Source organism: Amblyomma maculatum, chromosome 3 (genome assembly GCF_055883805.1).
Source record: "Amblyomma maculatum isolate TAMU_Amacu chromosome 3, ASM5588380v1, whole genome shotgun sequence".
NCBI classification, from domain to species: Eukaryota; Metazoa; Arthropoda; class Arachnida; order Ixodida; family Ixodidae; genus Amblyomma; species Amblyomma maculatum.
In genome coordinates, this window is record NC_139346.1 from 95,898,755 (window position 1) to 95,923,958 (window position 25,204).

At 44.5% G+C, this 25,204-nt stretch overlaps 1 protein-coding gene and 1 long non-coding RNA gene across 6 annotated transcripts in view; one reads left to right on the forward strand and one right to left on the reverse strand.

Moving 5' to 3' along the window:
• Positions 1–4,741: 4,741 nt before the first annotated feature.
• On the reverse strand, positions 4,742–12,133 carry LOC146195379 (uncharacterized). Its single transcript, XR_014706007.1, has 2 exons — positions 11,597–12,133; positions 4,742–10,832 (listed from the first exon to the last, which is right to left on the reverse strand). It is a non-coding gene; the product is annotated as an uncharacterized LOC146195379 (long non-coding RNA).
• A 660-nt stretch (positions 12,134–12,793) lies between these two features.
• The window catches only part of LOC146195380 (caspase-14-like), a 68,783-nt gene continuing 56,372 nt past the window's right edge, over positions 12,794–25,204 (forward strand). For 2 of the 5 annotated variants that reach the window (XM_084597810.1, XM_084597813.1), the window contains exons 1-4: positions 12,795–13,009; positions 13,083–13,238; positions 20,223–20,460; positions 20,864–20,940. In XM_084597810.1, the coding sequence (XP_084453936.1) occupies positions 20,325–20,460; positions 20,864–20,940 (213 nt within the window). In that variant the 5' untranslated portion in view covers positions 12,795–13,009; positions 13,083–13,238; positions 20,223–20,324. Of the gene's footprint in view, positions 13,010–13,031; positions 13,239–20,222; positions 20,461–20,863; positions 20,941–25,204 lie in introns of those variants that run through there. The other 3 variants (XM_084597814.1, XM_084597812.1, XM_084597811.1) reach the window with 3 other exon arrangements.

A 25,204-nucleotide genomic window follows, 5' to 3' on the forward strand; every position in this document is an offset into this window, starting at 1 on the left:
TAGTGAACAAGGGTCTGAAGTAGCTCCGCTAACTGATGTTGCAATTCGCGGGAGGAACCTTCCACGTGCTCCCTTTGACGGCAACTGCAAATACACGGTTTGATCTGCTGTAACCAATATTTTGTATATGCGGATACTGCAAAACAAAAATTCATAATTATGCGCTGAGTCGTAAAGAAGTGGTTTATACGTAGCTGGGATCGCGTGTACGCATCCTTCAAGGAGCAGGCATCTTTATTCAGCACTGCCTAATACAGAAGTCGTGTAAGTAAGAGTATGAGCAACGCTCATCGCTGAGCGTCCCTCATCGCCTTCCGTGAACATCGCAGATACCTCAAAGCAGGAGACAAAATGCTTAGCAGCAGCAAATCTCGCCACATAGGAAAGCTCGCAAATGTGCCAATTTTAGCTCTAGGGTCGAATAAGAAAGACCATCTTGGTAAAAACAGCCCATTATCAGGTGAATATTTAAAAATCCATATATCGCGATTTCTACAAGGTTTTATTGAAATGCAAGGCAGCACGGGCAAGTAAAGACCGACCAACTTTGAAGGCAATTTACCGATGATGTGCGCTCGCTGATAGCTCATACGGCTCAAGCTGGAAATCACACTTGCAGTCTTTTTGTGTGTGTTTTCGCTTGTAACTTTTCTGTAGTTGGGTGTTCCTGTATGACGAATGCCACTTTTCACAAATGAAATCGTAGACCTGCATAGCTTCCTTTGTATGTCACATCGAATATAAAATTCAGAAACAATATTTACAGCATTTAACTTCCCTTCAGCCACGTGCAAGCTGGAGCAATGCAGTTTCCGTATGTTCGCAGATGGTTATCTACAAGGCTGCAGGCATGTTATGCGGCACTAACTAGAATTATTTTAATTAATACTATTGTATAAACAGGACTTTATGAGGTCGTAAAATTTAGATTACAAAGCCATCAACCGTCAAGAAGGCCGCTGCTAGCAGCATATATTAAGGAGTGCCCCATGTGAACTAGAGTTAAATAATATAACCGGTAACGTGGATAGTGCCTTCAAGGCACTCCCCGCCTGAAAAAAGGCCATTTTATGTAGCCAGGGTTATAAACGCGTCGAAATCAAGTGGCTGTCAAAGCCATGCAAATAGGAGTGCCAGCGAAACGAGACACAAGAAAGGCACCTAGAAGTTGTCGCTCCTCGGTCACGGCGCCGTCAGATCAGCTTTTTTGCCCCATGCGGGGGAGGGGGGGGGGGCACGATACACAGAAGTGGGCGTTTCTAGCCACGGGTCTATCGGCTGACAAGGCGCAGCTTCCGCTCTAACAGGAAACGTTTCCGTGATCTCATAACCGGATTGCCAGTGGCTTCCCTCGGATTCACTACCGGAAACTGCCCCCTCCCCCTTTACCCTCCCTTCACCATCATCTCTAGCAGATGGCACAGGAGACAGCCCTAGCTTGAAACACAAGCATCGAAGCCACGACGCGTGAGTTAAGAGTACTTTCGGAGCTACGGCAAGTGTATTTTAAGTTCTGGCGACCACCTACTGCAGATGCCTAAATTGACAGCAGAGCCGTAAATGATTCGCTGCTTCTGGCGACTGGATGTCATGTATCTGGCAGCCCTTGCATTCTGTCATTGGCAAATAAACCGAGCAGACGATGTTGGTCGTCGCACGCCACTAGCAGGATTCTTTCCAAGAGGACATGAATGAGCAGGCATTGTAAATAGCTCTAAGCTTGAAACTGCCATGAACCTAACAAGGTTTTAATAAAAAGTATCAAGACGTATTACTTTGTAGGCACGAGAAACGTATAACATAAGTTTCCCGTCGGCTCTCTGGAGACCTGAGCTCTCTCACGTGTAAAACGTGGCATCTCAGTAGTGTTCATTATTTAAGTACTCTTCCTTTACTGTTTGTTCAGCTTGCCTGCTCTCTCAAATCACATCACGTGGAACTTCGTGTGCCGTGGGTACACTATGTACGTTCTGCAGAGAACTTAACTGTTCAGAGACCATAAAAAATATGTTCGCTCTTGCAACAGTCGTATACGACTAGTTCAATCAAAAATCCTTACCATAACAAAATACCTTTCGTCGAAAGCAACGAGCACTAAACTCACTGACTTCCTACGCTATCCAATCCACAAACCTTGTAGTCGCGGCACATAAAAACCCAGACCTGGTAATTTTTTAAACTGCTCCTCTTGGTCACAGAGTGCCTGACACTTGCTAAACTTAGCTTTTTATCTCACATGCGCTAACAAGGATAGGTAACGTGACGTGAGGTCTTTTTAAAAACCAATATCATTGATATCGGTACATATTTATACAAATATACAACATTGCCTGATACAATGCCACACATCCTTCCAGTCCCCAATATGCCCTTTCCCTCCACCACGCCCATTGACTTTCGGGTTCGTCCTCTTCAGAACGTTCCCGACACGTTCGTTCGCAGATTGCCATGAAGGCGTTAAACCGCAGCAAACCGTTTGTGACCAGGCTTAATCGAACTGACGCTCTGTAATCTAGGTTCAGTCGGGTCGAACCGCCGCCCACTTCCACTAATACTGTACAGAAAGATAAGTAAGCCAAGTCTGCTAACACCGGTAGTTTCATTGCAATATAAACCCGGTATAGAAACATAAAGACGACATACACACAAGTAAAAATCTGATCATTAGCCATGACTGCAAAAACGGTCACCCAATTAGAAAGGCTCGTATACTTTGTGCACAATTTTCAAATTCACAATATTTATTATTATGAATACTGAAAATTAATGCCACACTTACTACAGGTGCAGAGCCTATGGCAAAATAATTTACCTTCAAAAGGAACCTTGACTCTTGCTTGAAAAGATGCCCTATACATGCCTTATGATGTGGGACGGATGAAGACATTCAAATATAAAAATAAAGCACGTGGTCTGCCATCACGGCAGGTAAAAGCAGCGACAAAAAGAAAAAAAAACAGTCAACAGTGTATAGTGTGAAACTCCTTTTAAAATAGTTAAAAATAAGTATTCAGATGTCCAAAAAAGCTTAACAGGCAGAGTGAGGCAAGCCCTCTCGACGTGCCATTTACGCAGAAAAATGGCCATAGTAGCCGCAGTGTATGTCCGGGAATATTGAGACACATGGGACGCGTTGGGCAATGACACTGCTGGCAGCTGCGAGCCCAACACAGCGTCGCCATTGACGACGACTCAGCTGATGCATCAGCATCTTGTACGGATAGCGACACCGCGGGGGCTGCACCTCCGACCACTAAAAAAGCGAAGTTCACAGCCGCCGAGTTTCTGTGGAACATCCACAAAGACAGGGAAGAGGCCAAGAAAGGATGCACACAAAGAAAAATAAAACTGATCCAAAGCCTCCTCTCAAAAAAGTAGTACGTAAACACATATACATGACAGTTGAGTTATGCATGGTTGGTTTTATGCATTTATTCCCTCCCTGTAGTCTGAATCCAAATAAAAGTGTGCCAAATTGTGTGCCACTTTCATGGTTTCTTGCATTCCTTATGCACCAAATATTTCTCGTCAACCCGACCTTTGCAGACCGAAGGCTTTCTTCGAACTTTTCGCCCCTCGAAGGAGCGCAGCAGGGTTAGTAGAGCCTCTTCCAAGTGCACACCCCGCTGAGAGCCGGGCGCTGTGCCGGGGGACGCTTATACATTTCTTTCTCCAATTTATCTCAGCAATTTATCCGTTAATTAAGCTATCACGATGCAGTGAATTATTGCTGTTGGGGCTGTGGCATTCGGTCAACTCTACATTACGATATTGTGCACAATGCAGCAAGCGATAATGAATTCTACGTGCCTCTCCATGCTGTTGAACTCGAGTTGTAGTATCTGCCGAAATCTGCATAATACCGAACTTCTCTACTCGTGCACGCTCTCGGCTTAGTTTTTAGCTAAAACTTCTTTCAACCGCTGTCATGTGTCTATGGTCACGAAATTGAGTCGTTTTGTACTTTAAGAATGGGTACACTGCGTCTCGTAGAACACAAGTTGCCCCGCTCCACAAGCAGCCAGGAAATTCTAAGTAAGGATGTAGCCGTAAACATTGTCATCATGGCATCATCCTGTGGGGCCTAAACTCCCAACCGTGAGCATTCTCCGTACGTTGGACACTCCTTGCAAGGCATAAGTCGGCACGTCATGCCTGTCAAACAAGACAGTTTTCACCTCATGGTCGGCACACCTTGTAATATGAGTGCCGTCCAAAGCTCTCAGTGCATTCGGAAATCCAGCGATCTGAAATAAAACGAGACAGGCACCGCCTATGCAGTTACTAGCGGGGGTGATATACGGGTACTAGCAGATTATTCGCGCACATTAAACTGTTATACGAAACCAGTAGTTAGTATATATCGTCACTATATATATTACGTTGCATCTAATTGGGGGCTACGCAAGAGCAGTCTACACAAAAATTAACAATGAACTTCAAGTTTTCCCGCATGAATTTTGGATTGGATTCTAAAGACGTTAATTTTTCTAGAAAGGTATTGTGCTAGTAGCACACGAGAAAGAAGAGGTCCATCTTCCTCCTTCTCACAGGGTCGATGCCCCTATTCAGTGGTTCCGCTGAGCTTCGCCGCTCGCTGGACTTGCTGGATATTCATTGCACGAATTGCTTGCTATTCTCTCCGAGCGGTCGGTTGTTGACGACTGGCTCATATTTAAATCTAAAATTGCTTAGTCACAAATATGGCCCCTGCGTAAAATTCAAAACCGCACAAGAGAGAGAGAGAGAGAGAAAACTTTTAATGAGCATAATAATCAGTAAGAATTCGCAGGAGCTGGGTGGTCGGTGCCCCTAGTCCAGGGCTCCGCTGGCAGCAGCTGACTTGCGGACTAGCTGGATAATCCAGCTTGCCTTGGTTTACGCCGATCCTAAAACAGCTGTTGAACAAACAAAGCGCATTTTTAGGCGTGCCAGGCTAAACATGACTCAGGAAAGATGGGCCGATAAAACCACGTGGCCGATGAATACGCATATGCATTATCGGCCGCCAGACAAGCTTTCTTTTTTCCTTAAATACTACCATCCTTTGGAATGCTGTAAATAGGAATGAGAACGAAAAAAATTTATCAGTACTTCATCCGATGATAGTCTGCCTATATCAAGAAATCAATGTTGTGCTGTCTTAAACTCCTTTTTTTTTCGTTCCCATTTTGCACCATTGTGCCATGTTAATTTCCTGGCTTACCTGTTTGTAGCTTTTCAATGATGGCCTCAGTTGTAGTTGACTAGGTTCGTATTAGCAAAATTACTTAAGGATACAAAGCTTTCTTCTCCCGGTAAAGATGGAATAAACACTAAAATTTTAGGAAATATTTCTATACACTCCTTAGTAATAATAACAAAGATTTTTTAAGTTTTTGGAATCATGTGTTCTCAATGTGAGAGGAAGGTGTGGAAATCCTTGCACAAACCTCTCAACCTCACTCTCCACAAAATGTTAGGTTTGTCTCATTAGCTACTGTATCATGCAAAATTTTAGAGCAGGTCATTTGCTACTGCATTGCAACCTTCCTCTAGTCAAAATCATTTTTCGATAACTATCAGCACGGCATCAAAAAAACTATTCCTACCTTACTAATGATTCATTTTCTGCTAACGACCATTCATCCACTATCGACTGCATATCCATTGACTTTGCTAAAACTTTCAAAACAGTGTGCCACAGATTGCTATTGCTCAAACTAAGTGCAATAAACTTCAATCAAAACGTTATGGATAAAATGATTTCTGTCTAATTGTAAGCCGTTTTTAACAGCTAATTATATAAATTTACCCGCATGCCCTGTAACCTCTGGCGCACCAAAAGGATGTCTTACGACCTCTACTGCTTCTAATATAGAGAATCCTGCCGAGCACCTTGATCTTCAATCTGATTTAGATACTATTTCTTCTTGGTGTGGCCCTTTGCAAATGAAACTAATAAACCACACTAAATCTAAGACTGCTAGTTGCACGTAATCTTGATAACTACATAACCTGCGATTACAGTCTTAAGGCCGAACCACATGGCAGCGTTTCTTCGGCGCCTCATCGGTGTCTTGGCTATCAGCGTCGCCGGAGACGCACTTCTGACCCTTGAAGCGAGGCGACGCTGAAAGACGCAGGTATCTGGCGATCTCAGCGTCGACGCCGGAAATGATTCGCAGGCGGGGACCACGTACAAACCACGAATGGGCAGGTGCAGCACCCACCGCCACAGGCGCAAGTAGTTCTTGCGGAAGTGAGAGCTCCTCTTTGTTCGCTCGCATTCCTGCGGTTTTGTGCCCCTTACCTCCCCCACACTCACCAGTAAGCTCCCCTTGTCGCTGAATAGGACGATTTTAGCTGTGGACGGGGGACAATTGTTCGAACTTGCAGTGTTCCCCCATGCCTTGGCTTGCAGACGCCAGTTCGTACGGCGTCATGTGTTTGGTCGCCCTCTCAAGCGCGCGCCGAGCGACAACGCTCATGACGAGACGCTGACGGGGCGCCGAAGAAACGTTGCCATGTGGTTCGGCCTTTAATGGCGCCCATCTAACGAAAGTTGCATCATATAAATACCTTGGCATATAAGTTTCTGATATCTTTCATGGAAAACTCGCATCGGCTACGTCACATAACAAAAATGACTAAACGTCCCTGTTGTTACTTACGCCGGAATGTTTCTTGTACCCCTACTAATCTGACGTATATATAGATGCTTTATAAAACCGACCGAAACTCGCAAAATAAGCAAAACAGCCTGCACAACCGCATCGCCCGCTTTCACGGTGCCAAAGAGCATATTTGCAGGTGACGCCACCTGACTTGACTATTTTACTCACCTGGTTAAACTATTTCAAGTGGTAACAATAATTTTAACATTTTGTTGGTATGACTGCGCTGCAACCGCAGTAAAGTTTACCCCAGCGCGAGCCGAGCACGCATCGAAGTGCTGAGAGCAGCGCCAACTACACGAGGCATGAAACGTAGGAGCGGCGCTCTTCGACCGCTCGCGGGGCTTTAACTCGCGTCACCTAACGCTAGAGTGTACTCTAGTTCTAGTACGGCCGGTCTCGCGCGCTCTCCCTCTAGACTGGCCGCGGGTTTAGTACAGTGAACTAGAATAATATTCTAGTTCACTGTAGTTTTAGTATAGTGCCTAGAATATACTTGCTAGTGTGCCGTGCGGAGGGGTCTCCCAATGGGAGGAGGTGGCCGCGCCGGCGATGCCTTCCCACTTGGCAGCCAGAGGCGCTGCTCATCGTAAAGGGGCCGTCGACGCCGCCGGCCGCCGGTGCGCCCTTGTTTTGCCGCAGTTGCGCTGGCCGTGCCTTCAGTGGTTCGAAGCACTTTTAACGCGTCTACGCTTTCCTTTTGTTTTATTCGTTCTGTTCCTTACATTGATCAGAGGGAATTAAATTTGCAACGACTAATGATGCTAAAAATAAAGCATCAGGGCAGGGAAAAGACATGTTCCATGCTGCTCAGTCGGAGTGGCTGCCGCTCGAATCAGAACTAGGTTTCTATGTTCGGTGTGCCGTCGGACCCTGCGCAGCTTGCGCAGGGGGAAGCGGCTGATTTAAAGAAAGGACCACGAGTTGGCTCCAACGTGTGGTGTCTGCGAAAAACATTTTGAGGAGAGCTACATCGAGGTATCGCTCAGTAATGGTGAACGGCATTGTCAAAGAGCTCGCTAGAGATAGACCACGCCTTAAGCCCGAAGCCGTGTCAATGGTATTCGACCATTATCCGAACCATCTTCTGCCTAAGAAAACATGGAAAAGGAAGGTGAGGAACCTCCGTGGCCAACCGGCCGCTAAACGACAAAACCGCAGTGCCATTAATGCCGGCTGGAGCAGACGACAGCCATGGACCGTCAAGGATGTTTGACAATGCTTCAGAGGAGCCGGCAGCAGCTGAAGAGCCGAGCGAGAACTCATGTCCGCAGCAGCAGACGTGCAGAGCATCCGTTTGACTCGACTTCCATCACTGAAACTTCGACCAAATTAAGCAAATTCGCACCTGCTGGCTCTGCATCATACGCGCGTTATTGAGCAAAAAAAAAAAAATACTTTGCCACTATTTGTACATAGAAAAAATAGTAACTGTTCGAAGCTTGATTCCTGAATGCAGTTTTGCGGACGCTACAGTGTATATTCCTGAAAAAAAAAAACAAGCGCGTAGATTACAACAGCCAAAGCTGAAGAGCTAATAAGCAGAGTGCACTGGAGGGTCTTCTCTTCCGGATGTGGCCAGAAACGTCCAGGTGTGGCCTGAAACCTGGAGGGAGGAGTACCTGGTACTCCCCTGATTGGGCTGGGGCAGGTGGGTCACCGCCGCTTGCGGCGGGGCTAACTTGCCACAGAATTTTTATCTGTTGTAGGCCGTCATTCCACCCGCCACCGTTTCCGTGGTGGACGACCGCTGTTGTTGCGGCGTGCGTCTTTCTCTCCCTCTTCCTTTTCTTTCATCTTTAATTTCTCCTCTCTGCACGAAGCAGCGGGGGTGCCTCAGCAACAAAGCCAGTAGCAGGCCCATGCATTTTCGTTTCCTTCTTCCTACAGCCACAACAACAACCTGCAGCCTTATTCAGGAAAACACATATCATTCATGGGAATGTATTTTGCAGAAATGTGTCGCTTGACCATCGACTCTGAAGGGGACAGCTTAATGCAAATACCCGCAGAGGCTTACACAGAACAAGATGCGCAGGAAAAGGAAGCAATCATGCAACCAGAATGCAGCGACATTTCTCGCGCTCTGAGAAGAGCAAAGAGAAAACTTGCTGGTGCGCAGAAGCAAGTGGCTCTAATGAAGGCGCTAAGTGAGTCTGCGGTTGAAGCTCTTTTTTTAATCCCGCGCGTGACCTAGACTTGATTGTGACCGTACAATAACCGCTCGACTGCTGAAACCGAAGCCGAAACTGGCAAAGAAAGTAAAAGTATGAATTATTTAGCCGTGCTAGGCGGAAAACCACGTGGAGATACGAATATCTTGTGCATCATTAGCCCGCAAAAAATGCCACCAAGAACTGGTCTCTCTACTATTTTAAAATTGCGGTGCCATGTGTGGCCTGTTCAATACCTTTATGGCGCATTTCTACGTTTTTACCTTTTCATTGTTGCTGCTCCTTTTTGCTCAAATTTTAGTGTATTTTAGACTTTGTAAAAAAAGAATCAATGGTACAATCACCACTTTTGTTTCTTGCATTGCCTTCTGTTACAAGAGGAAGCACATCGCATAATAATAATTTATGTATGAAGCAACAAGTGACTTCCCAATAAAACACATGAATAAAGAGCACGAACAAAAACTGAAGAGTCCGATTCAGATTGATTGTGTTTAATTTCGCATGCGATCTTTGAAAACATGCGCGTGTCATGTTACGCAATAGCAATATTGCCCTGCTTTTCTGTAGCATATATTTGAAGCTATGAAACCTCAGCAACCTGACATATATCACCTTAGCAATAAGCATGACTGAATTGCAGAAACGGAATGTAACATATCCGAAAGCATGAGACCCGTATTGACTTGACTGCGGCATCGATATACCATATGGGCCATAAGAAAAGACCGAAGCGTAAATAAAATTCAAAGTTGGATTAATGAACAGTGTAAATATATTACGGGTATTTTTTGATACCAGCTGTGTCACATGGCCAATAATTCGTCGTCGGTCCGTTTCGGGTTAGATCGCGATTAATAATAGTATCTGCCATAACGATCGGGCCAACCACCTGGAATATGCTCGCGCTGACTGAGCACTCACTCAGAAGGAAGATGCACGCGATACCCTACATCCGCGATAGCGATGTGTAGATCGCAGTCAACTGGCTCCAGATCAAATAAAATCGCCATAAGGAATATTTCATAGCAGCACTATATTGAACCCGGCTCGGACTCGATCGTTTAATCAAAACAAAGTATCGCAGCAACGTGGCAACTTTAGGTGATTGTTTCAAATTTCTTGTCTCGCTGGATATCAGGCAGTCAATATGCGTTCAGCTTATGACCTTCTTCGGTTCAGCAGAATAAATAAAACAGTAAAATATGGCAGACTGGACCCGACAGTTTTTGTTCAACGCTTCCTCGAGCGCTATTTCAGCGTATGGTTTTCTCCGCACAGTACTTGGACGGTGCGATTGTCTTCCACCAAGACTGTTTTTAGATGAAAAGTGCGGTCAAACCGTCAAGAGACAGGTTTCGCAGTGAAAAGCGCAGCGCCTGACTATCCGTACCTATTCCGACTATGCTGCCAAGGCCAAGGTAGATATACCATGTTAGCGAAGGCTCCATAGACGCCCATTGGTCCAAAAAAATGGCGGCTCATGGGCACCGCCATAATGGGGGGAAACTACGTAGGAGTGACGTTGAATGACGTCACGCGTACGCGTTTTTAGCGCGAATTTTAAAGTGGTCTTTTAATAGAACCCGCATTTTCAAGCCGGTATCTCATGAAGGTTGCCTTTCAGTGCGCACCAACCTTTGCCAGTCAAATGTGCTCGAGTTCCTGCTAGTTATGGCCTTGTCACAGGCAGCTCAAGCACTAGTTTCTTTAAGCTGGCTATTCATCTCAATGGTCACAGTGCGGATAGAAAAAAGCCCTGCAGTTCCACGAACGTTGTCAGGTAGGAAATTGAAAAGCATAGAAGACAGTATTAAGACAGCTTCAGTTGAGGCGAACATGACGTGACATAAGTAGGCGCATCAACACGGGTCGCAGCCTTTTTGACAACAGATACGCAGACTGTTCGAAGTGCTTGGAACAAACCCGCAAGTCACGCAGCTGCCATGGTGTCGTCTTCTGTAGGCTGACGTTGTGGCAGAACTGCACCCACGCTCAGCCCCTGGACGTGATGCAACGTGCACGTTATTCACAATTGCGCCGTAAGGAACACTGCATACTCCAAACGCCAATGCGTCATTATTCCAGTCAATGCTAACTGCAGTACGATATACTTCCATTATATCTGAACTATGGTAGTAAATGCTCGCCCCAAGTTCTCAGCGCCCAAGAGTGCGGTTACGTACGCTCGTCCTTATGCCATGCGGGTAGCTATACTTTTCTGTGGTTAAGATTGACGAGAATGAAGTGCGTTTAAAGTTGCCCTAACGGTCATGCATATGCAGAATAGCAATAACAAGACAGGCAGTAACTCCTGCTGAGTGAATTCAGTTAAAGCACCCTCAAGGCCGCGCATATACACGTGGCTGAATTTCGATACTACCAGTTGCGAGGGTCAAATTGGCTTCGCAGTGTTGGAAAACTAAACAGTGTTGTGCTCAGACTTGTCAGGCAGCACAATTGGTTTTAAATTGGCCTTCTGGTCAGTGGCATGCGCGTGGTTGCTCCTGAGAGCCCGGTATCAAGTTAACGCTGGTGATAGCCGGCTTCATGAAACTCACCATAAATCAGACAAATGGTGGGCCTCTTTCGCACAGCTCAGCACTGAAAGTGTGTGCCCTGTAGTGTAGTACATAAATATTGCCAAAAAATGAAGCCACGTGAGCACGAACTGGTTACAGAAACAGCAGCGAACAGCCCAACGAAAGCATTCGGAGCATACCTAGAGCAGACGCCTTGTAGCAGACGACACTGACAAGAGCTCACCTGTGAAAGTGCAGCGGGAAGCGGTGTAGCTTGACACCGACGGCACTGTCCATGCTGTCGCAGTGTGCCACGGCGCATCGTTTCTTCACACGCCGCAAGCTCATCTTGAAATAAAGCGCTAAGCGCTTCAAAAGAACAGCGCGAAGCGTGCAAAGACAGAAAAAGACTTCGCACTGGCCGCACGTCGAAGGAAACGACAAAACCGAGAAAACTGCCGCAGCGGTGCGGCGGGGTGAAAATTTTACAAAACGGTGACAGAGAAGTGCCACGGCGCATCGTTTCTTCACACGCCGCAAGCTCATCTTGAAATAAAGCGCTAAGCGCTTCAAAAGAACAGCGCGAAGCGTGCAAAGACGGAAAAAGACTTCGCACTGGCCGCACGTCGAAGGAAACGACAAAACCGAGAAAACTGCCGCAGCGGTGCGGCGGGGTGAAAATTTTACAAAATGGTGACAGAGAAGCGACGCGCAAGGGCGACGAAAGGGGCATTTCGAGACTGGCGATAAGAAACCCCTTCGTGAGCTCCCGCGGCCACTGTGGCCGGGTGCCGAAACAAGGCCTCCAAAGTCAAGCTGCAAATGCACCGCACACTCATCAACAGGGGGCGTAACAAGAACGTTGCAAAAAATTAAAAATGCGGCGTAATGTTTTGCTGAAATAGTTTACCTATTTTATAAAACGTGGCATTAAAATATTTATTTCTTTATGTTGTTTTATAGCGTTTTTATTTGTGCTTTTGAATTTCATTATCTAAGTGCTTCGGCCCCCCCAAAGTGGCTGTGCTGCTGTCGCGCTAGACCGTTTTTGGGCCCAGCCTTCGCCACCATTTTACATACGCCTTGCAAGGCCTGCAAAGTCAAGCTGCAAATACACCGCACACTCATCAACAGGGGGCGTAAGAAGAACGCTACAAAAAATTAAAAATGCGGCGTAATGTTTTGCTGAAACAGTTTACCTATTTTATAAAACGTGGCATTAAAATACTTATTTCTTTACGTTGTTTTATAGCGTTTTTATTTGTGCTTTTGAATTTCATTATCTAAGTGTTTCGCTCCCCCCAAAGTGGCTGTGCTGCTGTCGCACTAGACCGTTTTTGGGCCCAGCCTTCGCCGCCATTTTACATCCGCCTTGCCAAGGCCGCGAACGCGGAGCGATGACACTTTAGCTATTGGTAGCGCCGCCCCGCGGTTACGGCGGCAAGGCATCACCGCGGCGGCCACGCGAGCGCGCGCCCCCGGATACCCTCGGCACACTATAGTTCTAGTAACATTGATCGGGCGAACGGGAAAGCGACAACCGAGGAAATGCATAACTGAAGAGAATCTATAAATTTTTGCCATAACTTATCTTTTTATTTGTTTTTCTTCAACCTGATTTGAAACTACGGGAACTGTTGATCTCCCATTACAAAAAGTAAGGCACCATTATCGTCATCATCAGCAGGCGGGCATCAGCTCCTCCATGATATGCTCTCTTCTCTCTCCAGCAGAATATCCAAGATAGTGCGCGCCGGATCCCGCTCGCCGCACAAAGTTCGAAGGTGTCGACCTGCCGTTTAGCAGCGTGCACTGATTTCGACGCTCTTTTACCGGGTCTCCTGAAGAATAGTATCACCACGGCGGCGACCATCAACAAAATTCGGGTGAGGTCTTGATTTGAGTCTCTTAATGGCAGGGTACGAACTAACATGACGTTCTACGGGAATTTAACAGTTAGGTTTATCGTATAATCTGCCGATATAGATTGAAATTTTCCTGTAGAAGACACCACTCTAGCAGGTATACTATGGTAAATGTGCTAACGCAGTGGCAGGAACATTGAGTGCTCCGAACATAATTTGAGCCAGTAATGTCTCTCAGTTCTGTACTAGAACCCTCATTGGGCTGTTTTGTTTTACTTTGAGTGATCCCGCGTTCCGTCAAGACTTAGCGATGCATTAGCTGCTCATTTCCGACTGTATTCCCGGTGTCATCCCTACATTACATTCTATTCCTAGCCCCTGTGGCAAGTAGATTTATGGCACTGTGGTTTTTTGTGTATTCACACACGCATTAAAAAATTGTATCACGTTTTTTAGCTGTACAGTTTATGTGTTGTCACTCAAGTGGTCAGATTTGTCAAGTGAGGTCTCCAGCATTTGTATGGAGATCATATACGAATTACTGTTCTGCATTGACATGACACTATGTGCAGAGCTCTAGCACTAATTATCTTTGGATTTGGGTGGAAGTTTGTGCAGGTGTTATTCTCTAGCTGCTGCTTATACAAATGTCATGCTCACTGTAACAGGTCAGTTCAGAGTAACACAGGATGTCTTTGTTTCATTGTGCAGCAGGACACACAGAGAGGAAAGCTTATTTGTTTAATAACAGAATGCCCTATGTCCCGATAGACGTGAAGCAGCATATCAATATCATCTGATATTGTATTCAGCCGTCAATTTGCGCTCAGTGTGCTTCTACTGCCTCCATTTATCATAGCTTACATACAGGCTATATGTTATTTTTTCAGCAAGGCAAGAACAAACCATCTCTTGGTAGTATGCATAAACCTTTTTGCTCGCCCCTTTCTGTCTTTTCAGTGTGCCTAGTCATCACTATGCAGTCCCTGCAATTGCTTGTAAAGTGATAAGAAGAGGTTCACTTGATCCAAAAGTAAAGTGGGACATGGTGCCATTATACCAGGTTTCTGAAAAGGCGTTTGCACTGACATTTGTCATATTATTAGTAACCTGCTCAGCATAGTTTTGAGGTGTATGCAAAAGATGTCTTAGGAAAAAGGTAGCAAGTCAGAAACAATCTTGAATTAGAAACATCTTTTATTCTCAATTATCATACATGCTGAAAAGGTAGCAAGTCAGAACCAATCTTGAATTAGAAACATCTTTTATTCTCAATTATCATACATACTCATTCTCCAAGCAAAAAGTTAATTTTTTAACAAAAGAAATGACCGCTAACATCGCACTGAAAATGCATCTGAGCACATCCATACAGCTGCAAAAGATATGTATTGCGGCAGTCAGTTAACTAAATCCCCCCGATCAAGAGTTCCAACTCAATGCCATCATAAGATAAACAAAGTTGTTCTATGATGAAAGCTCGAAAGTATGCTGAACTATAGTATTTGGAGCTGGGAGCTGGGAGCTATATTAGATGCATCTTAGAATGCTGACCGTGCAAAATGAAGCTAGATTCTTTGGTAGCATCATTATGAGTTAAGTCCCATTACCAGGAGGGTATAAATGGGGTAGGAATGTAAAGTATAATTACACCCAAGGTAGCTACTTGCAGAATTGGAGTGACCCCACTGTATAAGTATATTCTATGCGCAATCATCAACCCGATTAACGGGCTCTAAAGCGAAATCCTGCATTGCATTGATCGTAAATTAGAATCTTAGCCTTACAGAATTTGAATTTTCCTATAATTACCTACATTGTGTCAGTTTTGCTGCAAACAGAGCTTAGATAAGCACCAGAAAGTTATGCAATACTAAAACTGCATGATGAAAAAAATTACAAGAGTTCAACGCTGCTTAACCAAATATGGAGCGAAAGCATCTACGGGTGACCGAGCGTTCTTCTCTTTTCCTTCTGCCTCAGCCCACATATAAAGCCCCGCTTTAAGCAAGCCGTATGAACGTGCCTTAGGGGCCTATAGGGGTAACGTGAATGCCAGGGTCCTAGCAGCTTGATTCTGGCATAACCGTTTGATGTGAAACGAGAGACCCAAGTTGGCAGCTCCTGCCAGCCCACGTGGGGTGTGACGTCACAGCGTCACGTTGGTAAGACGTGGCTACTGGCCGCGCTAGGCTGAAGGCTCGAAACTTAGAGTATTATTGCTTTCGCAATAAAATAATATGTGGTCAAATTGCCCATTTCTGTAGTAACGCCTCCAAACCTATCTACTTTATAAAATAAAACAATGATTACACTTTGCCTTGTGCTGGAGAGGGTACCTCTTTCTACCTTTACACAGTATTAACGAGACAATATTAAAGGTTACATTCCCCAGAAAATCTGGCATCATTGTGGTCGGTGTAAGCAAAAAATCATAAGCATGCCTATGGCAGGTGGTATTTGGCAGGCCGCATGGCAAGGCACTGAGCGGCCAGCAGGTTGTGTGACCTGAGACCACAGACGTGGCGACGATTGGCAGGAGCTGCAAACTCAGGTAGCTTTGTGAGATGGGAGGGGGCTGGTTTGCTTTGGATAAATCGGTCTAAAGTCCCTAAGTGACTCAAGCTATGATAGCCTTCATAGTGGAGGACTTCGGAAATTTCGACCTACTGGGTTTTTTAACGTACATTGACAATGCACGGCACACAGGTCACTTCTGCCTCCACCAAAAAGTGCCGCCACAGCTGGGATTCAAACCCGCATCCTTGTGTACTGCTGTCGAACACCCTAACCACTGCATCACCACAACTGGTAGATGAAAGGGTGAGATGGGAATCTTACCTACCTGGACCCTTAAATCCTTAATCAGACATGGTACGCGTAGGCAACACAGCTGCATTTGTACAGCTGATGAAAGGAAAGTATTATTACATCTACTCGTATGTCGGGTGATCTGTCATGTAATATGGTAGCTTATAGCCGTGTTCTGCTTAGCATGTGTGAAATAATAGTCGTAAAAATAACGGATTTGGGAATAAGCAAGTTCCAAAGTGCGTGCACACGAATAAATATCTGCAAGAGGAGCTGAAAATGACATCATACCTCTGAAGGTGGAGCTTGAGAGTCCCCCTACTCTACAGTTTTGCAATGTGTGTTTAGGCAGAAATGCATCTATAATTATCAGTGCAGGGGTGGAAGCACCGCTCCATTCCGCTCCAAACGGCTTTGCCTGCTCCATCCTGCTCCAAACTGGCTGCCTTGATTTGCTGCCATCAAATTTAGTAGAACTTGGGAAAGTTATAACACATCTTTCATTGGGCTTAATACAAATGAAATTTTTGTAAGGAAAAGAAGCATGGAGCTTAATAAATATTTGTTCGCAAGTAAATTTGGTATGAGCCACAGGTGATTGGAGGTAGTTATTTGCGGAAGCGAAAAAAATGCACTATCCATGTGACATAGCACATCCTTCCAGGAGCCTTTTGAATCCCCAGTGAAGATAGTAGCGAGAGTAACAAACGAACCAGATAGCTTAAACTTCCGCGAGCCGTTAGAAGACTTGTCCGGCGGCAAGAAATACACAAGTCTTTGTAGTGCTTTTACTATGAAAACAAGCCAATACAGTGCAACCCCTTTATAATAATGTCACTGGGACAAGCAAAAATCTTAACTATACAGGGTCCTTATTATATCACTTGTTGGGGATGGCATGGTCCTAAAGATGCTGTTTGGCAGTTAAATGACACTTACTGAACATATCTTATTGCTGAACGAGAAAAACGTTCTGAAATACTTCCCATCTCTCTCTTATCATCTCTTCGTGCAATTGTTTTCAGTTATAAAATTTTGTTTGCATTTTGTGGAAGTACTTCTTAAGCATGAGGACAACGTAGCTACAAATACAACCAAGCATGATTTAACGTATGCCTTGCATGAACACGGTGTCACTTTTGGATGTTTATGACCTTTAAAAGACAATAAATGATAGATGTGCATGGCAGTCAAGTACTACAAGACCGCACATGCTGCACCTCCACTTTCTTGCCTCCGCCTAATGCTTCGTGCCACACCGCCTTCTTTCCATTTTTGTAGACAGCTTTACTTTTTGTTTTTGCTACGCGCTGCGTGCTTTCGCTCATGGCTCCAAGGTTTTTGTAAAGTAGGCTTCTTCAGATTGCACCTAAGTCTGATGGCAAAGGCACCTAAAAGAACAGTGGGTGTTATTTTTTTGTCTTCAAATGCAAAAACATATTTGCCTCGCGATTCTAGGTAGTGCGCTGGCGGCGATTTCATATCGTGGGAGTCGTCGCCGCGGCCAGGTGCACTTTCCTATAACCAATTTTTACCAAAACTGTCTTTACTATGAAGAGGGGAAAATGTACAGTGGTCTGTGGAAGATGAACTGAGACTTCAATTTCACTTTGCTGTATCCGAGGTTTTACTATATCAGAGTTTACTATAGCGAGGTTCTACTGTACTTCAGCAAACATCGAGCTCCTTTGTCCCTGAGAAGCATGTCAGGCGTACGTCAGACAAGATCATACTTGAAGCTTTATGGGCTGGAACACCAAAGCTGTCAGTCATTAGGAAGCTTTTCAATAGTGTTGGAAAGGCATATGACCTACTGCCAAGTTGTTAAAAATGAGCTCCAGCATCGCTCAAGCAAAGACTGACAAACTATTGGCAGGAGGCAGTGAAGTAAAGCTGAATGATGATATACGCTTCGATGCAATTTGACTATGTCCCACAGCTGCTCCAAAATGCTCAAGCCGCTTCCACACGTGAGGGCCTCCTTCTTGTTTATAAACAAACAAGGCAATCGAGGTGGCGCTGCAGTCATCTGCGATCTCACGGTAGGCAAAAAGTGTGGGAGTGGCACTGACTCCAAGCTTATCAAGCAACATTATTGTGGTCTGAAGGCTACTTTTTGGCAGACCAAATAACCAATTCTCAGGAGTCTATCAGATAAGGCCAGACATAGGATCAGAAAGGATTATGTAATACTCCGTATTTGAGGGCTTTGAGATGTATTCTAAATAAAATAGGTAGATATGAACATTATATGGCGAGGAAATGTCATGCCCATTCATCTGGACTCCAAATTAGTATCACTGCTCAAGCTCATCGAAGTGGTAGACTTGTCATTTGAATCCATCTAGTCAAAATAAGTAAATACATTAGGTCAGGATAGGTGTTCAGTTACGAAGTGCGGCAGCAAGCATTCCGTTTGCTGCTGGTCTGTTCAAAGTGGTTGCTAAGGTCAACTGGCAGACCAAATAACCAATTCTCAGAAGCTTATCAGATAAGGCCAGACTTAGGATCAAAAAGGATTGTATGTAAGAGTAGAAGCCATTTTTATGGATGGCAGCGCAAAGCACCGAAAGCTGGTTGAAAGCGACCCCAATAACTCTATCAACTCCGTATTTGAGGGCTTTGAGATGTATTCTAAATAAAATAGGTAGATATGAACAATATATTGAGTGGCAATGTCATGCCCATTCATCTGGACTTCAAATTAGTATCATTGCTCAAGCGCATTGAAGTGGTAGACTCGTCATTTGAATCCATCAAGTCAAAATAAGTAAATGCATTAGGTCAGACTAGGTGTTCAGTTACGAAGTGCACCAGCAAGCATTCCGTTTGCTGCTGGTCTGTTCCAAGTGGTTGCTAAGGTCAGCCTGTGTTATAAGAAATATCTTTACACGCTTTGACCGTTTGTCTTGTCAGAGATGAGTGTGAAGTTGGAAAGGCATTGAACGTGCATAAAAAAAGAATCAGGTTACCGATTTTGTAGTAAAGAAAATGAAAACTGCAATTATCAATGGCGTTTGACCTTAGAAACGTGCTCCAAAACATAATTAAAATGTACCAAAATGGCTTTATTACTGCTCCCAAAGCTGCCCCGAAATGCTCGAGCCTGCTTCCACCCCTGTCAATGTGTTTACAACTGGCATTATTGCTAAAAACAAAGATAAAAACTGACCAAATAATGGGCCCTGAGACGGTTGCGTGTTGTCCTGGAGCAGGCCTGGGACAATAAAGCCAATTAAAAAAATACTCTTCTCGACTTACCTTAATTCCGTGTGCAGCATCTTTTCCTGTTTGCTTTTCAGAAAAGGATTCTGTGACTGTGCTTCTTTCTTAGAAAGGAGCCACACTCTGGGCATATCTTAAACCTTTTTAGGACACATATAAGATGCTATTTTAAAAACTTCGAAGCCACTGAAGAACGACACGTTGCTAAAAACTTTGAGGCAGTCCAGGAAGAGTATTTTGAAGCTCTATTAAAGGAAAAAAGAAAAGGCAAGACATACATTCAGTTGATGGAGGCATGCAGGCATTGAGTAAGCACGGGAGCACCTTCGTGATGTGGCACTTGGACTTGTCCGTTCCCTTGCACAGAAGAGGTGGCGGGAGACGACCGCTCGCGTTGCCGGCTGGATCCAGCCTCTCTCTCGTCTCCTTGCGAGTACCCCCGTAGAAGTCTTGGTGGAGCACCCATCGCTTGGTTTTCTTCCCCCAGGTGGAGGTATTTACCTCCTCTCCCAGCTGGCGCAGCCACTACGCTCGCTAGGGAGGTGGTGATAGGTCGCGGCGAAGTGTAGGCAACTGGTTATTCACAACTTGCAGTGACATTGCAACAGTATATGGGCACCTTGTGTTTTTTCTACCTAATGGTGGCCACTGCGGCTGATATCGAACCTGCGTCCTTGGGAAAAGCAGTCACTCGCCTAAACTGCGTAATCCCCATTACGGGGTCACAAGAATGCGAAGCATTTGGCTCAACTCAAAGAATGAAGAGGCAGATGTTTGCTGAAGTCCTTTAAGGCTGCTGAAATCCTTCAAAGCGTGAAAGCCTTCGCTTGAGTTGTATCTGCATACCATTGAGTGCAGCTCATATTTTTACAACTGTGGCAATTGGGAAGGAATGCAGCAAGGCTACATTTTTGTGTGCTGATGTTTCATAACAATTCTCTTATGGGCTGTTTCTTTGACTTTTTGCAGGAGGAGAACGCAGACAAGCGCGAACTTTTCCTGCGTCAGTGTCTTGTTGAATTGAAACCAAGGACCTTTGGCCGCTTCATAGCACTACTCTTCGAGAACAACATGCATCAGGCTGTTGAACTGTTCACAGAGAAAACCCCTCAAGAACCTCAGACTACCATTATCATACACACCCGTCCTGCTGAGATCTCTGCCTCAGGAGATAATGTTGCTCACTATGTCGACTCTTTTCAAAATGGTACGTATGCTTTTGTTTTTTCAACACTACAAATATGCTGTGCGATGTCAGTGCAGTTAAATAACCCTAGTTTAAAAAAAATGTTTTTTTTTAGTTCTGGTATCAGCACCTGCCCGCTGAACAAGAGTTTGTTGGATGACGAATATTCACTGTAAACTGGAGTGCCAAAAAAGTATGGCGAGTGAGACACGTCATGACCCAAAGATAATAGTAGGCTCGTGCAAGTCCGCTAGGGGGTTAATGTGAGGTGGGTTAGTGAGCTGATTTTTAAAATACCGTAGAGATTTCATGTAGGATGCATGGCTTCTCATGCAGTCGTTGGTTTGGGTGAACTGGTTGCCTTTCTAACTGATTTCTGCCAAATTTTGGGCTTCTGACAGGATCGCATACTCTTCTGCTGCAGGCAGTGATGCACTCGGTGATTCCAGCGAGACCAGGCCACTGGTAACTCCAGCCAAGGAGTGGAAGCGCGGAGATGAGGTTTTTATTTTGACATGTATTGCACTGTTGCTGCTAGTATGTCTCTTCTCTTACCACTTGTGTTGCTGCCGTGTTTTGCAGCCTCATAGTGGCGCATCAGCTCTACAGGCCAAAGTTGGTAATCAGCCACAAATGCTGTTGGCGATTCGAAACCCTCCTTTTTTCTTTTTTTTTCAGCACTCGGAATTCGGCTCCTTTCAGCTTCTGATAGATTTTACAGTCGACTATCAATGATTCATGCCCAAATGTGAGAAAGATTTGTTAGGAATCATCATGTCAGTTTCAACTAATGAAACTTTTTTTTAATGTATTGTCGGTGGGGCTACTAAAGCATCGGTTAAATAACCAAATTTTTAAAATAACTGAGTTGTAAATAATGAAGTTCTCACTGCTTTGGACGTGGGTAGAGCGTCAGGGTTTCTCACTTTTTTCGGCTTTGCAAAATCCCAATTGTGTATCAAAAGGAGGTGAGAAACCAGTGGGGTTTGGTTCCATTCCTCTTCGCCTAATGTGCCACTCTATGTTGTCTCGTAGTAGCAGACAGACAACGTGTCGACAAGTAAGTTTTCTGGCCATGTCATCTACCAGCTACAGCTGCCAGATAATTTTTTCCGTAGTTTTTTTCTCACAAAGTTGACAATGCCATCACCAAATTTTCTGGAGAAGGGGCTTTTAAGCATGCAGTCATGGTAATGTTGGTAGACAAAGTGCTGCTTGAAAGCAAGAACTGAACTACAAGAAATCATTCAAGTAAGGTGGCTGCTATTATGCACAGTGTGCAGGATATGGAGCCAAAAACTGATAGCTATTTGGTTTCACAGTTTTTCAACGAGAATTGCTTCAATCGTAGGGTGCGAATCTCACCAGCAAGCTTGTTCTATTATTCAATGAAATTAGTCCCATAATTACTCCCAAAATAGAATTAGGCTAAGGTATTATGGAAACCTGGCGGTTTCACATTTGAATTTGAGCCTTTGAAGACTTAAAACTTAAACCACAGAACTGAGTCTGGGAACCTGAAGCTCAAAGAATTACGCACCCTCCAAAAGCGTATTATATCAAGGCAAATTCTTATTAGCTTATGAGCTAGATATGTCTTTTCAGTGTAGCACATCATAATTCGAAACCCACTGAAGTCATTGGTTTAAAGACCTCTTGTATGGGTTGGCTCAGGTCATACCGGCAGTAGCTGTGCTGCCATTCTGCTTCTGCAAGAACTCACCTGATGTGTAGAACTCCTATTGGTGCATTCTCATTGATCAGTCGGACACCAGGGGGTCACACAGTCACAGAACAAAGTTACTATTGCTACTGTTTTTGCTCCTGGGACTTCAGCTGTCCACAGTGGTGGCGACGGTGGTGCTGCTAGGGCTGTGCCACTGTATTACTGATGCAAGTGATGATAAAGGTAGAGAAATGAGCAGTTTTCCAATTTTTCAATGGCCTCGCTTTGACGACTCTAAGCCGTAATTGGGGTAAGTGTTCTACAACATTTTCTTTTGGAAAAACTCGATAATACCAAATCCAAGGGGATTAAAGAGAATCAATTGCACTGCAGTTCTCTCAACCATGCTCTTCCTGACTACATTTTTTTGCACGCCGAACCAGTGGCTTCCATAAGCGTGCTTTTTCTTCTTTCTAGGTGAAGAATGTGAGAACTTCGTGTCATATGCATAGCTAAAGCCATGCCAGTTTTAAGCTTTCACTTGCGTCACAATACTAAAGCATGAATTGTAACCCGCTAAAACATGGCTAGCGTTAGAGCAAAGCCAGGTGTGTGGAGTGCATTTTGCAGCTGTAAAACTGAACTAACTTGTACTCACGGCATGGTGGTTTGGTGCTCCGTGGGGCACGCAATGTAGACTGTTGCTTAAGCCCTCCCAAAATACTTCTGTTATCTAAGGTGCTTTCTTGTTTGCGGACAAATTGCACACAAATGTGCTATTTGGTGGTCAATTCTATTTTATACGAGCTTTGCCAGACGTGTTTGCGTAATTTAATGGCAGGGGTAGATGTATTGGAGAGAGGTGATGGCTGCCTAAACCACGAAAGACCCTGAAGCGATGTGCGTGATCCGATGACAACACTATGGTGACCTGGACATGATTCTAACGCACAACCTTTTGATGAACTAGAGTAGCTTACGTATCTTTCATTTGAAATACATTTCCACCTTGATTGAGACGTTTGAGCCAAACAATCAAGTTTGCTTCCACAACACCTGTACCAGCAGCTGTCTTTGATGTGATGGGCAGCATGCCCTGGGTCATCTGCTTTTGTTGTTGTTCCACCGACGAGAGAATGTGCTATCAACGTCCTGCTGTTGTGAAAGCATCCAGCAGTGCTACACGCCGTGCGCATTGTGAAATCGATTCTCACCAAATCAGGCACGCACCCATCCTGTATGAAGTACAAATCAAAACTGACAGCCAAGTACTGCATTCCAGATGTTGCCTGTAAATTCAGCTGGCTTGAAATCTTCACAGCGGCCTTACTTTATGTCCGGTGTAGCTGGTGCCATATGACAGCTTATTGTAACCAGACATGCCTAGAAAATGATAAATTTTTTGTAATCTATTTTTCTTGAATTTCAACGTCCAAAATTGGAACACGCGTTAGAAACACGCCTTTAAAATAACGAGTACCGGCTATAGACCATGTTTTAGACCTAACAGTTGCAAAAGGGGTCTCATTCTACTGCATAGGGATAGAGGACGCATTAGAGCTTCATCCTCTCTGCCTCTCCTCTTTTCCTCCTCCTCCTCCTTAGAGCTGCATGCCTTCACTCCATTGCCAGGAAATGTTGATGAGGAGTATAGCCCCCTTCCACCATTGGTGGAGTTAAGAAGATACGCCATAGCGAGGAGTGTGAATTGGCTTCAATTTGAACTGTTAAAGCATTTATAAATTCACTTGGCCTTAACAGTTTGCGAAGAAAAATATGACCGTGCAGTCTACACAGCTCACTTGTTCATTTTTTAACATTCTGTAAGAGTGGGGGTTTTGTAGTCAATGCCCACTTTTGCATTGATGTTTGTCAAGCCCTTGCAGGGCTTAATTCAGGAATGGCCAGTATTAGCCACCTAGTAGTAAAGAGAACAAAGGCATGCCTGCAGTCCTTCCTGAAACATAGCATTTAACCTTTGAATTTGGGAGGTGCACTGTAACTACTAAGCAATACTGTTCACGCTAGCGTGGGCTCACAGGAGTCTACTCCTAGGTGAAGCAGTTGGTGTGTACTGCGGAAAGGTAAATTTATAGAAGTGACTGTGAAAAGTACCCCGCAGATAAGTGTAGTGCAAAGGCCTAGTCCAATTTGAAGCTTTTATTTTTTCAAAATGAGCCCAATCCACAATTCAAAATGAATGAAATTATCTTGTATCGGAAAGATCACCTATAGATCTTTCGTTTTCAAAAAGTTTCATACCAGAAGACGGCCAGTAAGACCGTACGTTGCGTGCAAATTCTACGCCAAATCAGAAATGAGCAAGATCCTATTCATGCAAGGCTAAAAATGAGCCAATCCCACTCTTGTTACAGCCTCCTTCCTCAGTTTCAGCCCAGGAAGCACGGCTGTTTCGAGCAGCATTTTAATTATTCCTTCACCAGCTCTACTTTTCTATTGACTACCAAGGATATGAAGATATCTGTGGAACATCTGAATCCAGTAGATAAAACAGTTGCACCGCTACCCTGCCGGAGATGAAGCAATCATTGTTTAGTCGTCGCTACAGAGAAGGTGTAAAAGGCTGCATTCACTTAGCCATCTTGGCAGCGATTGTCACACTTTAGTCTGAGGCAGGCAAGAAACAGTAACGCTAACCGGTACCTTATCAGTTTGCGCTCTGCGTGCGTCTTCCATTTCACAGTCACCCATGAATATACAATAGTACAGGGAAATAAAAGAATTCTTGATTCAGTACGTTCTAACTAGAATATGTTTACTGCTGAAGTGGGAAGATTAGAAAAGAAGACCCTCGCCTCAGTGCTTAAAGCAGAAGCCTGCCATTAGCGTTTATAATTGCTCACTTTAAAGCATAGCATTGCTGCTGATTGATTGCAGAATGAATATTACAATTGTTCTGATTTATTCACCATGTGATCATTTTCTGGTAACGTATAAACGGCATTATAGGTTGAATGGAAATATCGGTCGGCCCCCTTACCATAAAATGCGAAAAAAATATAAAACAAGAAAAAAGTGGAGAAGCGCATACATTTACAACATTGCCTGTGTCCTTCCATCACCGGAGCTACGATCTCA